Source organism: Lepisosteus oculatus, chromosome 3 (genome assembly GCF_040954835.1).
Source record: "Lepisosteus oculatus isolate fLepOcu1 chromosome 3, fLepOcu1.hap2, whole genome shotgun sequence".
NCBI lineage: Eukaryota > Metazoa > Chordata > Actinopteri > Semionotiformes > Lepisosteidae > Lepisosteus > Lepisosteus oculatus.
The window spans coordinates 1,038,093-1,055,117 of record NC_090698.1 but is presented as its reverse complement, the minus strand read 5'-3'; the positions used below and the strand labels follow the sequence as shown (position 1 = coordinate 1,055,117).

Below are 17,025 nucleotides of genomic sequence, written 5' to 3'. Positions count from 1 at the left end.
GCTGCAAGGTTTTCTGCTTTCAAAACTTCCAACACTCATTGCCTCAGATCTGCAGATTGGTGAAAGAAATCTAGGATAATTATAAGAAACCATTATCTGTCTCTTCTCAGATATATCTAAAAAGGGACAAACGGGTTAAAAATAATTAGTTGGCGAAGGGGCAGATGTTTAGTGTTTGTGGCTTTACATGGGATATATAATATCCAGTCCCCATTATAATCAGCTAAGCATTATCTGTTCCTGAGCACATGCTGTGTAGCAATTGGGTTAATATGGTGCTCTAAGCAATCTTGAGGACCAGTTCTGGTTGTGAACAGAGAGCCAAGCCTGCACTGCAATCTTTCTTCATTAGAGTTAAAGGGGTTTTATCTCCTATAACCTTGAAATGAAGATTCAACCCACAAGTACGACAGTGAGTCAGTGCCAGATGGTAACTGTCTTTCTTATACATTATATCCCCGAGTCATAAGTACAGGAGACAAACATTGTCAGTGTGTTGAATGACGAAAAAGGAAACTTGCAAGCTTGGAGCTTCAGCAGTCTTCAGACATCCCACTGGACCACAAGAAGAGCCTGCTTTTCTGTGAGGGCTGATTATGGCTTGAAGTTAGACCTGCAACAGTTAAGCCCTGATAAGCGAGGGTGTCACATGTATAAGCTTGTGCTGCACACTGTTTGCAGCCTAGGAGGACGTGGTGCTATGTACAGTAGCAGCAGCCCCAGGGCAATCGCACTGATCCCTCCTGCCCCGCACGGCACAGTGTTCTGCACCCTGTGAGCTCTGTCTCCCCCCAATCACAGCCCTGAGATCCTGGGTTCAGGCCCTCAGCAGGGCCCTGTCCTACTTGAGACCTGTTGTCGTTTGCAGTAGCAGAACAGGAACATGGTCTGAGCAGTGAGTGTGAGAGGAGGGGTTTCCCAATTTCAAGGGCACAGATGTGAAAGCTGTGTGCTGTAATCGTTAACAGTGCATGCAGTGGTTTTGAGTTTTGGGGAAATGCTGGCACTTTAACACAGACACATTTCAAATGATTTCTTGCCTTGGGGAGGAGTGTGAGTATTTTCAATCAAGGTAATTGAGGGCCTGTGGTGAGAGGAGCACATCCGACAAAGTGGTTCAATTTTCCCGTCAGAAGCAATTTAGCTCTTTTCACAAAACAATTAAAAATGGGACCTGTAGATCAGACAGCGTGGGCTGCCTCTGGGGATGTACCACAGGCCTGCGTGTATCTGTTCTTCTGTTCTCCTTCCTAACTGGAGACGGGAGGCCCAACAGGAGAGCTCTGTTGTTCCCAGGGCTCTGTGCAAGACAAAGGAAACCTCAGCCCTCGAGTGAACAATGCTGCTCTCTGAGAGTCTGGGCCAGGAGAGAGAGCGCTCTGGGGCAGATGTTGTTTGGACTTGGTGAACTCGCATGTGTTTAAATTGCTTAATCTGATCTGTATGCCAGGTCGGCTTTTTTTTTCAGGATGAAATCCATTTTAATGTTTCTCTGGAGCATAGTGTACTTCACAAAGTAATTGCTCCCTGTGTTTCATCTGCCTGTTATCAGTCATGTTTGGGAACATGTGCAAATGCAATATTTTGTCCTCAAGGAACCAAAAAAAAAGATTTATAATATCGCCCCTGTTTGCCATTCATCAAATTCAATGAACTCATATTTTTATTAAGTTGTGTTATTCTTCAGTCTTTTTTTTTACTCGTCAGTGTTGTGGTTTTGGACTGAACGGACGAGCTGAGGGCTGGGCTGGCTTGTTTCGGAGCAGGTCCTGTGTCCTGTAGCGGAGACACCTGCTGGAAGCTCACCCTAGTCCTCTGTCTGGGATGTCTTCTAGCTTTCCTCCTGAAACACTAGTATTCAAATGTTCAAATGATCACAGAAATATAACCAGGGGTGCCAGTTTAATTGGTGGGAACTATTTTTTGACCTGTCAATCTGATTGGCTCAGTCTTCAGCTACCGAACACAGTCCTCTGGCCTTGAACCCCTCTGTGGTTAGTGGGGTGACAATGCAAAGAGCCCCACGAGTCTTAGGTGTCACCCGGTGAGCCAGCATCACGCTGTGGGCTGTATCCCATACCGCTGTGCTGCCCTGAGCAAACTCGGAGCCTCATGACAGCTTAGCTCACTTCCGGAACTTAGTGACGTACCGTATACAGACATTTTTACTTTTTCAACTCATTTACAGTCCCTGTGCTGCAGTGCCCTAATGACGAGTAAACGATTCTGTGGTTCCTGCCACACCGGACTCGTTAGCACTTAGTGATGTCAACTGCAGTGTTCCCACAATGCAGAGCAGTCGTGTACAGGCAGACACAGCACAGCCGGTGAGCTAAGTGTAACAGGCAGAAGAAATACGGTGAAAGATCACCATGGAGCTTCTTTTGCCCCAGAAGAGACACTCTTTTCTCGGCAAAGCAGAAAAGAGACAACCTCTCACGTCTAGTTTAAAAGGTGCTTCTGTTCTGGCGCGTTCCAGAGGCCCAGCCAGGCGCTCGGCTCAGGCGTGCTCAGCTCGGCCGGGCTCGGTGGGAGGCAGAGTGAGAAAGGCATTCGTCATCACTCCTGGCTGTTCCTTCCAGCTCCTTCACATCTGTACCGAGTCACATCGCAGGAGTAAACAGCTGCTGGCTTTATGCTTTTCTTTGTAGTTTTTAAGTGTAGATTTATCGTTGTGGCCTACTGTTGAAATCTGAATGTAAGGAGGGGAAGATAATCACCATGCTGTCATTGCAGGGAGGGAAAGGTACTCTCTAGTCTCTCAGGTGTGACTTGATGACACCTTTATTCTTCACCTTGTGGAAAACACTAGCACGCAGTGCCCTCCCCGACTCACTGCCTTAAATGAGGAGTATTAATTAATAAAAAGCTCTGGTCATCACTGCAGTTTGTGTTAAAGGCATTAGTCACAGCCTGTGAAGTTGTTTGCTCTTGCTGGAGCTGCCTGTCATAGTAGGAGTTTGTCAGAGGGGAAAACGAAGACGAAAAAGAAAAAAGTGAGAGTCGATCTGATTTCCAGCTGAGCAGAATCGCCGTTGTGTTGTGAGACACCTGTAAAAACATCATTTTTCATCTCGGGCTGCAAGAAATTACTGCACAATAGCTTCCCTGGGAGATGCTGAATTTTTTGGCGTTAAGTTTTTATCCAGCTCCGCTGTTCTGCAGACAGGGATATCTGGCTTCCAGGAAACCGCAGTGAGACGGACCACCAGCTGCCCAGGGCCAGCTCTCTTGTTGGCGTCTCAAGCTGCGGCCTTTTCCTTTCATTCTTTTCAAGCCTTTCAGGAAGCAGGCCATTTGGCTCATCTAAAGGAGCTCATTTTGATTTTAGTAGTTAATTGATCTGAGGGTCTCATCCAGCTGTTTCTTGAAAGACGCCAGGGTGTCAACCTCAGCAACATGACTGGGTAACTTGATCCATACTCCCACAACCCTTTGTGTAAAGCCTTTTCCTTTTGTGTCCTCTGATTCATGCTTCACTGTCATTCTGAGGAGGTTCACTGGGTTAACTACCTCAGTGCCTTGGAGGACTCCTAATACTCATAGTCTTCTCTGTTCAGGCCTAAAAACATTTAGCTCTTTTAGCCTGTAAGAGTAGGACATTTCTCCAAGTACTGAATTTTGTCTTTATCACTCCTCCTGTTCTGTTCTGGTATCATCAATGAATGTCATTACCACTCCAGAACCTAGATCAATGACCGTCCACTACCCGTTCTAATGGATCTCTATGTAACTCCAATAGTTACAACCCCCAGTCTGAGCATTCACCCCATATCTGTACCCATTGTCTATACAGTTCTCAGTCCTAATGTGTGTACTAGCTTGGATGTTTACATCCTGCAGTTGAGGAATTCATATTTTGTAAAGAACTTTATCAAAACCTGCGAAATTGAAAAATATCCTTTTATATGTTTACCATGACCCACCTTTTAAATCTCTGTTGACTATCCCCTAGAATTCTGCTTCCATGCAGACAATCTATTAGTTTCCATGACCTGACTTGTAAAGGAAGTCAGACTTATTGGTCTAAAATTACTTGGTTCAGTTTCGTCTTTATGGCGGGCACTACATGAGGAATTCTCCAGTCAACGGGCACGAGCTTTATCCTGAGTGATGGCTGGAGATTTTGTTAACACTCCATAAATAACATCCTTCATTTCCTTTAGTACAGTTGGTAAAACACCATCAGGCCCTGGAGATTTGTTTGAATAACACTTCTGCCTCCTCAGTACTTGTGCCTTTTAGCATCTAGTCAGCCAAAATGTACAAGAATTGCACTCAGTAAGTGTGAGGGTGTGTTGAATCCAGAGAATGGATTTAAATATGGAGATGATTACTAATCAAAGCTGTTCAGCTGTTCTGTGGTATTCCTGATCTCACCAGGACTTGTTTCCTTCCTGCTTTGTCAGTTTTACAAGGTGAGAGTGGAAAGTGGCGTTTTTGGGCCAAGCGCTGACAGCTGAGGCTACGCAGAAGATCTTTTTCACATCCTTGTTCTGTCCTTGCTGACACAGAGGACTTTTGGAAGTGGGAGCAGAGGGAGGGGGTGTGCTTGAGCACTTGTCTGGAAAGTGGCAGACCAAGCTGTGTGTGAGCTGTTATGTACAGCAGACATGTACTAAGAGAGTCAAAGGGAGGCGCATATACAGGTGTGTGCAGTAGTGTCACAGCCCGAGTTCATATCCTGTTTTCGTGCAAGCAGTGCTATCCTTTCCCCCTGAGGGGCTTAACCGCGCAGCTTCCGATAAGAGCGTCCGTCCTACTCCGTGTTCACCTGCAGAGTGCCAGCGGGCCGCAGCATCCGAACATCTGTAGGCCCAGCGAGGCCCGGCCAGCACCAGAGCAAAGGTCTGCTCCCAGCCGCGCGTGACTCATGTCGAAAGCACGCTGCTCGTGGACTCTGGAATGACTTCTTCCCCTCTGGGCGGCTGTTGGAAAGGCGCACACCCACACTCCGACACACACATGCGCGCTGGAGCTGGTCTGCAGTCTGAGAGGGGTCTATCAGTCGCTCTGTAGTGCACCTGCTGCCCCACGTTCACCTGAGGAGCGAACTGGAGCTCCTGGTGCTGGGCAGGGACACATGCGCAGGGCATGACAGACACACACACTGACACACACACTGACACACACAGACATACACACTGATGCACACGCACAGACAGACATGCACACACAGACAGACATAAGTACACATAGACACACACAGACACACGCACACATACACAGACAGGCACACGCACACACACAGACACACATAGACAGACTCACACATAGACAGATACGTGCACACATACAGACACAAGCACACACAGACACACACACAGACAGACATGCACACACAGAAAGAAACACACACACAGAGACAGACACACGCACACACAGACACACACATCCACACAGACACATTCCCAGAACATTGACAGAACCCAGGCAAAGCTCTGTTGAGTTGTAGTATGTATTTGAAAATAAATATATTAATCTCCTGGACCACAAAGAAAAGTTAATACAAAGGTGAAGTATGATATCAAATAAAACATCTGTAATAAAAACAAAGCAAAGGCAAATGACAAAGGACTGCAGTGTCCATTTACTGTGGTTGTTCCTAGTAGCAGTGTGTGCTCTACAGATAAAAATACCTTGTAGAGGAGGTTAAGCAGCACAAAATCGAGGAAGCTTCTTCGAAAAGGAGAGACTCTGCCTGACACACTCTCGGTCCTGTGAGACGCAGTGAAGCTCTGGAGGGCTGCATGTTTCTGGGAGAGTGAGCTTCTGAGCACGTTTCTCTCAAGCCATGAGAACTTTGCCGCTACCGCGTTTTTTGTGTGATTAAAAGAAGGGCATCGTATTGAATGTTCCATGTGTTTCCGACACACCCAGCTGGAGTGAGGACCATCTGTCTAAATCTTCACAACAGCACCCTGGGACCTGCAGAGCTCAGACATATTTACTTATTTCCTGCTTATTTCCATCAGTCTTGCATTTTTCTTCCTGCAGATTGGTTCAAACAGTGTCAATTATTTTGGTGAATGACATTTAAATGTGAGTGTCATTACGCTATTCTTTTTGGTTTCTTCAGGAAATTGCTTAATGAAACTGAATCTTTATCTTAATATTTACAGATGCAGAAATATATAAGTTAAAGCATATTATTACTGAATCCTGTTAAGTGTGACCTTTATTTGATCATTTGTTCACACCCAACAAAATGGACAACGCAGGGTCATCTTCCATTTCCAGCCATCGGTGGTCTTGCCTGAATCATTAAAGAAAACTCTTGTATTTTCATGTTTTCTGACTGTTTGTGTCTTTTAATAAAAAAAGTAATTTGGATGTAATTGTGAGTGAAGTAGAATTCAAAGCTGCTCTGGACCAGATTCAAGAAGGTGTTGTGTCCGAGGGAGAATTCAATCGACGGATCCAGACCTAGAGCACCGTGTGTGAAATTCCCAGCCTCGTGACCATTCGGAAGCGCCGTGTTCACTGAATCGCTCCCCAGCGTCTCCACTCTCAAGAGCTTCTGCCACAGCAAGACAGCAGCAGCACTAGGTGTCACTGAAGGTCTGAACGCGCCCCCAGACGCTGTCTGGCCCGCGCTCAGCGTGTGCCTGGGTCCCACTCACGAGGAGGCCATGATGTTCAGTTCACAGCCCGGCAAAAAGAAACCTTTTCAAAGAAGCTTCTTAACATTTAAAAAATGGGAGGAAGGGAAGTCTTGTGAACACGGTTGGAAATCTGACTTGCTGCACGACTGTGTCAGGAAACAGCTACCTTGTTCACGTGAGCCAGCAGGCTTCTGGGGCCTTTCGAGGCCAGGTCTTAACATTTATCACTGGAAACACCACTTTCGACTGTTCAGATGGAGAGTTTAGATATACAGTTCCTTCAGATATTCAGCTACTATTCTTCCATGCAGCTTTCAGAAGACCGTACGGTCCTTATGCTTCTGCTATTACAGAGCTCAGAATTATAGCTGTGTCACTTTTTGTTTTATTTTCAAACCTCATTTCCTCCTTTGTTCAGTCTCGGTTTGAGAGAAATTAAATACACAGATCTAGACCCTGAGCATCACAAGGGAAAGAACACTTTATTAGCCCTATACAATTTCTTGTATTAGGAATTCGTCTTTTCGCACACCCCAGCTTGCTCTCCATGAGACACACAGACAGGGAGAGAGAAGCTTGGGGTCAGAGCACAGGGTCAGCCATTTATACGGTGCCCCTGGAGCAGTTGGGGTTAAGGGCCTTGCTCAGGGGCCCAACAGAGTAGGATTCCTCTGCCGGTTGCAGGATTTGAACCGGCAACCTTCCAGCCACAGGCACAGATCCTGAGCCACAGAGCCACCGCTCTGCCGCTTTTTTCTCTAAGATCAAATGCCCTGGAGGAGACCTGTGCTCCAGTGTTGCGTGAAGAGGCTTCTCTCCTGTCTGTGAAGCTCTGACTATATAGCAGCACACCCTTCCGATCACTGTTACTATTAATGTTTTCCCTTGTTCAACCACCTGTCTTTGTAAAAACTGTTCTGTTAGACTGCAAGACTGCAATGTGGGGCTTTCATGGAATTTAAATAGTTCCTAGTTTCCTAGTTCTAGTTTATTTAATACTGGTACACTCATGTTTCTAGTTTTATTCTTTCATTCATTTTAAGGGCCCATTTTCATTAGAAACAGTCCCAGAGGCCCTCTGTGTCCTCACAGTGGTTTTCAGAGCTGCTCAGCTCTTAACGTTCCCAGGAGAGTTCATTGGCTTAAACTGAGCAGTTTAACCTCTTTTCCCTGTTCTCTCCAGGTGCTGCTGCTCCAGAGAAGCCTTGAAAGGCGATATATACCCACTGACCCTCCAAGACTGGACTGGAACACCCCTGGTTTATAACATACGGTGTGGATATTTTGAATTAGAGACATCTTTACAATAAAAGCAAAATATTTCCCTTACAGTTTTAAATATAAACATATTCTTAGAGGAAAGCTTTTCAAGTGGCAGTTTCTCAGATGTGTACTGTCTTTCCACCTGTTTGTTTTCACGTTTGCTGCTCTTTACTTTTAATTCACTCATTGCACAGAAATGTGGAGCCCAGTCCAGAAAACACCCTCTCGCTCAGTTCCTCCCGCGGCGCTTCTCAGAACTTCTGTCTGAGGTGTCCCGTGTCTGCTGGCACTGAGCCTGTACTCGTACTGCGCTATGGGTTTCAGGGTCCGAAACCGGGACGCCCCGCGTTGAGATGGGCGCGGCCTGCTGTTATCTGCAGCCGCAGCCCTCCACCACCATGTCTTGGTAGTTCTTGAGCACCACCCGGTCGTGCTGGTCCAGGTAGAGCATGGCGATGGGGCTGAGTGTGGTGGGCACGCAGCAGGCCCGCGGCACGTTGCTGTTGACCGAGTTGACCAGCGTCTGCACCATGGCGTGGCTGGAGGAGTTCATGTGGTCGGCCAGCGGGAAGCGGCACTCCCCCATGCAGAAGAAGGCGTGGTAGCCACTGGGAGCCACGATCCACTTGTTCCAGCCCACGTCCTTGAAGTCCACGTAGAGGGGGTGCCTCCTGCAGCGCGCCCTGGCCATCTTCTTGAGCTTGTGCAACCTGCCGTTGCGCTTCACCCTTCTCTCCCAGGGGCCCCTGGTCCTCCTGGGCTCGACCCTCTTCTGGGCCAGGGGCTGGCCCCTCCCGTCGTGGCTGTAGGTCACCAGGAGGGGTCTCTCCTGGGCCCAGCTGGGCTGGTCCTGGCCCACGGATCTCCTGACCCTCAAACGCTCCCTTCGCTGCTCCGGAGGGCGGCTGCTGTTCAGGTGCGTCACCTCCAGCACGAATGCCACATGGTGCGTCTGGCCATTGGGTGTGTCAAACAAGTCCGCGCCAAGGCTGAAACTTTCCCAGGAGTGCGAATCGTGGTCATCTGCCAGCAGCCTGGACGCCAGGAGCCGGGTCTCGGTGTCTGCTGGGCTCCTGGGATCAGGGAGCTGGTATAAGTTAACCCTTTGAGTCCCGGAGGGCACAGACTGCTCCCTGCGGGAGAGGCGAAGCTCAGCTGATGTCACCCGCTCGTCCCTGGGAATGGACGAGACGTTGAATACGATGTGGAAGCTGTCTGTTTCCCCCTGGCTACTCGGGAGGAGGTGTCTTGGAGTCTCTAAGAAAGGGAAATCATACAGTCAAGCGCATTTGAACTGCAGGTAATTAAAAAAAAATCACTGTATCACTTGAGAAGAGATAGTAAAAAAAGGCATCTTGAAGTAAAGGATCACAATCATCTAAGGGGAGAAATGATAACATTTGAAGTAGAATACAGTGCATAAGCCTAACAAGCAGTACTGTGAAAATTCAATATCTATCTGGGGTTGTCTCTCTGATAGCTCTTCTCCCCAAGGAGCGACACAAAGTGTTTCTGTAATACAGCATGTCATCCTGCAGTGACTCTACCTACAGGAGGACCAGCTACCTAGAGAGGACTCTGCCTACAGGAGGAATTGAGACTGATCTCCATATGAATACCCTCCACTCAGACAGCGTGATGGAGCTGAAATGGATGTGAAGTGATTCGTCGGTTTTATTCTTGGGGTCCCTGTTGGTTTGGGAGGAGAAGGAGTGTCACACTTCTCACTGCAGTTTCATTGGCCATTGGAATATTCTTCTGGAGCTGTGCAACAGTGCCTGTGAGAAAACCTATTGATGAGTGTTGTCGTATTCAGTCCTGCAGGGTTCAGTATTCTACTATGCACTTGATCCCCAGTGAACACTCATTATATCGTAGTCATTTAACCTTATCTAATCAAAAATAAATAAAATCTCATTCACTAAGGAGACATAAACACAGAATTTAGCCCTAAATTAATTTTAAATTTTCTTTCTGATCTGTTTATTTGGACTATGCTGCTACGCAGGAGAAGCAGACTGAAGACGAATGCATGGATGATGACTTCAGCAGTTAAATGTCCCAGTACTGTGGTTCTGTGGTGCCTGGGCTGGGTCAGGGCTCATCAGCTCTTCTAGAAGTTGCTGACAGACTTTAATCTCTTTCTGCAAGACCTGAGAAATATGAATCAGGCAGATGTCCACAGTAGTGAGACGAGCCACAATCTGGACAAGTTGACCCAGTATCTGCACAGCCAGATGTCCTCACCCAGGGGGTGGAAGCTGCGGAGGGTGTTGGCGCCCTGGGTATGCCTGGTGGGGAACCTGAAGCCCGGGTCCTGAATCAGGTGGAAGTCCTGGGAGTGGAACCGGTAGACGTCCAGCAGGTACTGCGGGATGGGGGTTCCTGGACGGGGTTCGGGCCGGTTCCGCAGGCCCAGCCGGGTCAGCAGCAAGTTCTGAATGGTCTGAGCCAGGCTGAGCTGTGGCGGTGTGCTCGGGTCAGAAGCCCCCTGGCGAGCTGACACGACTTGAGGTAGCAACAGGACCATCAGGACCAGGAGATTAGCAGGGAACATTGTGGAGCTGTGTGGGGCAAGAGAGAGGAGCTGGTTAAATCAGGTTTAAGCAGCTGACTTTGCTGTGTAGGAGGAGTTGTAATATTCTGGAGGGAGAAGCAGGCTGGCGACTGTCGAGACCAGTGATCTATTCTATTGAAGGGTTTCAGCACATCCCGCTGTTGTATTAGTTTATCACACACTGAACCGACTAACCCTGGTCTGGAGACTTGCTCCTAATACACACAGAGCTCGGCTGAAAAGAGTTCCATGTCGGGGTGAAACTGAAAACGATAGGTAAAGATCCAGCTCAAGGGCTTGTGAAATGCAGCTGCCTAGAATTTATCTGCCAGCCACAGAGACCTCAGCTGCCACAGGTTACCACATCCCTGCTTTCTGTTCCAGTCAAGCTACAGTACATGCAACTGAATGCAGAGTGTAGTGTATGCAGTCTCTGCCCTCCAAAGGGAAGCTTTCAACTGAACCCCCATCCCCATCCCCTCTGTGTAGCGAAACACCCACTGCACATGGGCCTCTGTGATAGGCATGACATTATGAATTAGATTTGAGTTTCTCTGTCATATTTCATCAAGATAAAAAGCTCTGAACAGGCCTGTAGTCAGTGGAAGAGGAGGTCACTGTCAGAGCCCTGCTGGGCCTGCCTTGCACAGCTCTGAGCCTTCCTGCTGTCTGCATGCAGCAGGTTTCAGACGGGTCAGAACACAGCGGGGGAGGCTGATAGAGCTGTTCGTGTGCTCACCCTTCTCCCTGCCAGAATAACAGCACATTTGAACATACAGTAACTTTTTGAACTCCAGAGAGCAAACTGTAGAACTGGAAAAAAAAAAACCTGCACAGAAAGATTTGTTTCAAAGCTGTGTCAAAGTTACCAGTTTGACACTCTGAACTTCCCTAAGATGATGCACTTCCCTGCACCGGAACAGAACCTCTTGCTGTAGCTGATGGTTTGATGTTTTTCAGTGAGACTGGTGTTATAAAGTCACAGCAAGTCAGGCATGGAGACACAAATAAACCCTAACCAGCAGACCTCTCTTCCTTTCCAGCCCTTGTTGTTGATGGCATTAAACATGAGAAACAATTATCTACATATCTGGCCAACAGACCATTAACCCTTCTCTCAAAGTCAGTGTCTTAGTCTCGGTGTGACTGTGTGTCAGTTCTTCCAGCTGTTTCTAGAGTGAGCAGAGCTGACACAGCGGCTGAGCTCTGCACGTTGAGGTGCAGGTGTGGAGCAGTGGGCAGAGCTCCGGGCTCGTAGCTGGAAGGCTAAACCCAAAAGCCAAGTGAAACACTGCTGTAGTGCCCTTGAGTAAGGCTCTTCACCTGGACTGTTGCTGTAAACTGCCCAGCTGTCTAATGTTCATTGCTTTGGATACAAACAAATAAGCCAAATAAGTTATTTAGTAATAATTTGGTGTTGCAGCCCGTGGTGACAAAGGTTATGCCATTGATGAGGAAAGAGTTGGTAAACCCTGTTTATTTTCATGGGACATTCTTGCTTTATCCTTAATCCACTCAGAATAGATGTTCAGACAATAGACACTGTTTTTAACCAATTTAAAGAGAAGACCCCTGAGATAAGAAATCAAGATGCAAACGCTCGAAGAATAGAAGCAGGATGGATCAGCCAGGTGTGCAGATAAAGGTGCTCAGAATGGGAGGAATTCCTATTTCTCCTCAGTCAGGCCTTTTGGCTTTACAGCTGTTCAGTAGCAGTGTGTCACTCTGCACATACAGTGCTGCTGCTCCTTAAACTCAGGGGGCTGGTTCTTAATTTATAACCATACATATCAGAGTTATTGGTAAAGTTGTCTTTAGGTTTCCTAAAGGTTTTCCAATACCCAGGATAGCATTTCTGACAGGCCTAGGCTACTCTATGCGCTTGTTTTCAGCCAAGATCGTTGTAATTAACAGGGTCTGGTTTGTACACACAGGAAAACGACTCTGAACATGTTGGAAACATGCAACTCCATCAACTGGGCGATGGAACAATAAAAATGTTTAATTGGCATAATTATAAACAGGAGCAGGTAAAGGTTTATCCCACCTTGAATAGAAAAGAGACAACAATTCAGAGCAAGAAGGCTCCACAGAGGAAAAGTTGTTTCTTTTCTCTTGATCTCTTCCTTTGCAGCCTACGCATGCTGACGCAGCTCCCTACTCAAACACAACCCTAAACGTGGCACGATGCTTTTCACTGGCAGAGAGCAATACTTGTCCCTCTGTTTCCCTGCATGCAAGCACAAGTAAGAAAATGAGAAAAGATGTTTTTTGGGTGTGCCATAGAAGCCGTATCAGGGGACGAGGTCGCAGTGTGAACCCTAGTGCCGTGAGCACCCCTATACTTCTGGCTTTGTAGGACCCCCTGTCCTCCTACTCCGCCCCCATGAGCCCCTATTGGAACACACACTATATTGGTCATTTAATAATAATAATAATAATTGCTTACACTTATATAGCACTTTTCTGGACACTCCACTCAAAACGCTTTACAGGTAATGGGGATCCCCTCCACCGCCACCAGTGTGCAGCCCCACCTAGATGATACACCTGTACTCTCCCCACACACCAGCTCTCAGTGGGGAGGAGAGCAGAGTGATGAAGCCAGATCAGAGATCTGGGATTTTTAATGACCACAGCGAGTCAGGACCTCGGTTTTATGTCTCATCCGAAGGACGGCGCCTGTTTACAGCGTTGTGTCCCCGTCACTATACTGGGGCATTAGGACCCACACAGACCGCAGGCCTCTGCTGGCCCCACTAACACCTCTTCCAGCAGCAACCTTAGTTGTATTTATTATTTGGAACTGAACTGGGTTCTGTTTTATCCCCAACATTCCCCTCTTGTGCAATCATGTATCGAGACAAACTTTGCTGTGTCATGCAATCAATTGTCATTCTATATATTCTTGAGCTCACTCCGCAAGATCCTTTACATCAATACGCCACTAAACACGTACGATGGGCTGAATGGCCTCCTCTTGCTTGTGACCTGTGTGGTGTTTTTGGGGTCTGAAAGTGATTAATCATAGTGCCATCAGTATGTTCTCAGTGCTCATCTGGAGTGGTCCAACCTCACAAGCACAGCTGCTAAGAAATTTGGCAGACCAGGTGAAGAGAGACTTGTTGCACCAATATGTGCGTGCTGAAACCCTTCTTAAAATTGTGCCGAAACGTTGTGTTTTCTTTCTTCTCTTCTCAGCATGGAATAGACCTCTTACTTGTTCCTTTCCAGGCTGAGCATGCTGACGCAGCTCCCCACCTGCACTACATTTCCATATCTAAGTCACATTGAAATTTGATGCAAAGACACTCATTAGAGAATCAGAGAAAACTGGCAGAAATACAATATTGTATTGATTGCATTGATATTGTAAGATTGTGAAACGCCATCAAATGAATGCAGATGTAGACTAAACATGCCAAAAAGGTGTCTGCCACCTGTGCATTTAATTTTTCTTCTTGACTTAAAACAATCTCTTTGCTAAGGTGAAGGTCTTCCTGGTAAAATATACTGTAGTTGAATTGACAAACAAGCACATTGCTTGGCTTGGTTTGAAAACCAAGAGTAGGGCTGATAGCCGCTAGACAGATAAGACAGATAGCACTACAATGGGCAGTGGTAAACTGCACTTCTCCACCTGAGTAAATCCTAGAAACAATCACAGGCTCAGGGCCTACAGTATGTCTCTTCCCCTTTCCCGTTGTAAAAATAAGTGAAGTGTTTGCTCCGTGATAGCCCAGAGCCTTTTAATAAAGTTCCAGTGGTGGGAAGCTTGAAAAATGTGTCTGCTCACAGCTCATTATCAGATTGTACCAAGCATGTCTCCCTTGGAAGAACTCGCATTGAGCCAGCCGGCAATAATCTGTTACTGTTGATTGTTGATGTCAGACAGCCCAGCAATGACATTTCCTATTTGGGAATCTGATTTGGCTGGTTTAACACAAAAGGCTGCACTATGGTAACATCGCTCAGCAGTCATGCAATTTTCAAACTGACTTATAGGCAGAGCACGCGGTTATTTTCATACACGCCTATCCTCTAATTTACAGGATTGCTTTCTCCCAAGAAACGTGCACACTTCAGCTCATCCTTGTCTTCTGGATAATGAGATTTTCCAGGAAAATTGCATGAGCTCATGCAAACCCGGATGGGGAGATAGTTCCATCTGGCTAAATGGATACCCAGTAAAAAGCATTAGCTGAAATTGTGAAGCAGAGGCAGAGAGGCAATCGTGTCATTGTGCTTCTGGGCTTCGCTGCAAAACAACAGCCTTCACTGTACTGGCTGTGTGGTAGTTTGTGTGGGGGAACTGACAGCTGAATGGAGAGCTGAGAGTCTCCTGCCAGAGATAACGCAGTCCCCTTCCTCCAAATGAGAGAACTGCACCTGTGTATGTTCCTGGCACTGATGTGCTGCCCTCTTCCTTATGGCCAAGAACCTCCACAGTCTGCTGCTTCAATCACAGCACCACAGTGGGCTGCTACAGCCCTGGAAACACCCAGGGATACTTACTGCACCCTACATGAGCCACTAACACCATAGACATCAAGAGATATACAGCTGGCATCACTTGTTTCATTGTTTGCCACCTTTCTGCCTGAACACTGCACAGTTGATCCCTGTTCCTACTGAGCCTTAGCAGCCTGAGTGTAGCCCTGCCTGTGTCACACAGTCCCTTCTCTTTCTCTCCTGTTGTTGATCCTCTGCTTCTTTTCCAGTTTTCATCTCTTCATCGCTCTTTGACTCTCTACAGAGCTGCAACATGCTCTCCTAGAGTGAGAACTGCCCGAGTGAAACACAGACTCCAAAAAGAAAAAAGGAAAAGATCTAGTCAACAGCCAGATCCTTTCCTAAAGCCCACTTTCCCCTTACTCTCTGTAAGATGCTGCTAGATGTGATAATACTGGGGCAGTATCGGGATAACGATGTGATGTGCTAATACGGGGTGGTGCAGTGGCTCTGTGGCTCAGGATCTGCGCCTGTGGCTGGAAGGTTGCTGGTTTGTATCCCGCGGCCTGCAGAGGAATCCTACTCTGTTGGGCCCCTGAGCAAGGCCCTTAACCCCAACTGCTCCAGGGGCGCTGTACAATGGCTGACCCTGTGCTCTGACCCCAAGCTTCTCTCCCTGTCTGTGTGTCTCATGGAGAGCAAGCTGTGGTCTGTGAAAAGACAAATTCCTAACGTGAGAAATTGTATAGGGCCAATAAAGTGATCTTATCTTATAATACCCTTGAATTCTAATTGTACTTCTCAAGATCTTCTCAAGGCTGTGTGACAGAAGTGTGGCACTCGGGAGCATGTTACTGTTGTGCACTGCTCTGAAGATGTCTGCTGACAGTGCAGTCTTGTGTAACAGAAATAATATTCCTGAGAGTCAAAACATGTTGTTTTCAGGAAGAGGACATTCAAAGAGGAAATGGTATTTTACACAGAAACAATACTGTATTGAGGAATGAAACTGTCTGTTAGAAGTGAAAATGCAGACATTGTGATTGTTTTTAAAAGTACTTAAGGGTGCCAGTGCCCTTATAAAGGCGTACTGTTTGAATAGTACAATCATAGAAATCTGCTATAATACTGAAAAAGTTAACCATAGTGAAATAGGACATAGCACAGGCTGGTATGGAGGCATTTCTGTCTGTATCAGAGTGACAATGACAACTGCCATGTTTGTACTGCTGCCTCCTTAATACACACGTTTATCGCTGAAAACACAACATCATAACATTAATGATAAGATTTTCCAGGCCGGAAGGTACATATACCTGAGCCTTTTTATTAATTATAGCATTTTAATGCTGAAACCGACTTCCGAATTTGCAATGCTGACCACAGATCTAACTATCACACACACAGAAAAACACAGACACTGCAACCTTGTCTCACACAGGGCTCTTTTGAACCTCCTGGGAGATGGCAGTACTCAAGACATCATTACAAAGCCCTTCTCCGATCTGCAAGGGCTGTACAGCTGTGCTTTAATGACTTTGCTGGTTTTTCTTTTTTTTTATTGTTGTATAAAATTGGTGTCACGTATGTAAGAAATTAAGGGCAAGCTATCTTAATCCAGCTATCTCCCAAACCTCAGATAGCTGGGTGGAATAAATGTAGTTACTTCCAGGTGTTGAGTTCCTTTCGCGTGGGAAAGGAAGATCATTATTTAAACCATTCAGATTGAATTTCATTTGCTAAAGAGTCCATACGGGACAGCAGTATCTCCTGTCCCACGCCCAGACCTCTCTGCGTTTAGTCTGTACTCACGTCCAGCAGGCGTCGGGGATGTGCAGAGTCCATGGCTTATCCTTGAGCTCCAGTGTTGCTGACCCCTCTCTCCCCCTGCCTGGTCAGGCTCCTCTCTGCCCTGCGGAGGTTCTGTCTCCGGTCAGGCTCTCTGGTTATCCCTGCATCCTGTCATGGCTCTTCCTCATCCGAGCAGCTGAGTGACTAGTCACAGTCCTGCACCGCTCCCAACTTGCCTTCTGCACAGCTCTGCTAGAAATAGAGCAGATTCTTTAACCTGCAGACCCTGTTGTCCTCTCCTCTCCCTCTGTCTCTCCTCCCCTTTTCTCCCCTCTGCCTCCCTCCCTCTCCCTCTCT

At 47.0% G+C, this 17,025-nt stretch overlaps 1 protein-coding gene across 1 annotated transcript; it reads right to left on the bottom strand.

Annotated features, from left to right (window-relative positions):
- Window positions 1–5,444: 5,444 nt before the first annotated feature.
- Window positions 5,445–17,008, bottom strand: bmp16 (bone morphogenetic protein 16). Its single transcript, XM_015340900.2, has 3 exons — window positions 16,690–17,008; window positions 10,116–10,432; window positions 5,445–9,125 (listed from the first exon to the last, which is right to left on the bottom strand). The coding sequence occupies exons 2-3, from the start codon at window positions 10,423–10,425 to the stop codon at window positions 8,239–8,241; spliced, it is 1,197 nt and encodes a 398-aa protein (XP_015196386.2). The 5' UTR covers window positions 10,426–10,432; window positions 16,690–17,008; the 3' UTR covers window positions 5,445–8,238.
- Between the last annotated feature and the right edge of the window lie 17 nt (window positions 17,009–17,025).

What these genes read in the sequence shown, in the direction of transcription:
- bmp16 (XM_015340900.2), bottom strand. Translation starts at nt 10,425, where the DNA reads ATGTTCCCTGCTAATCTCCTGGTCCTGATGGTCCTGTTGCTACCTCAA. An exon ending in CCGCAGCTTCCACCCCCTGG is followed by an intron (nt 9,126 to 10,115) that starts GTGAGGACATCT and finishes TCCCTTTCTTAG; the next exon opens with AGACTCCAAGACACCTCCTC.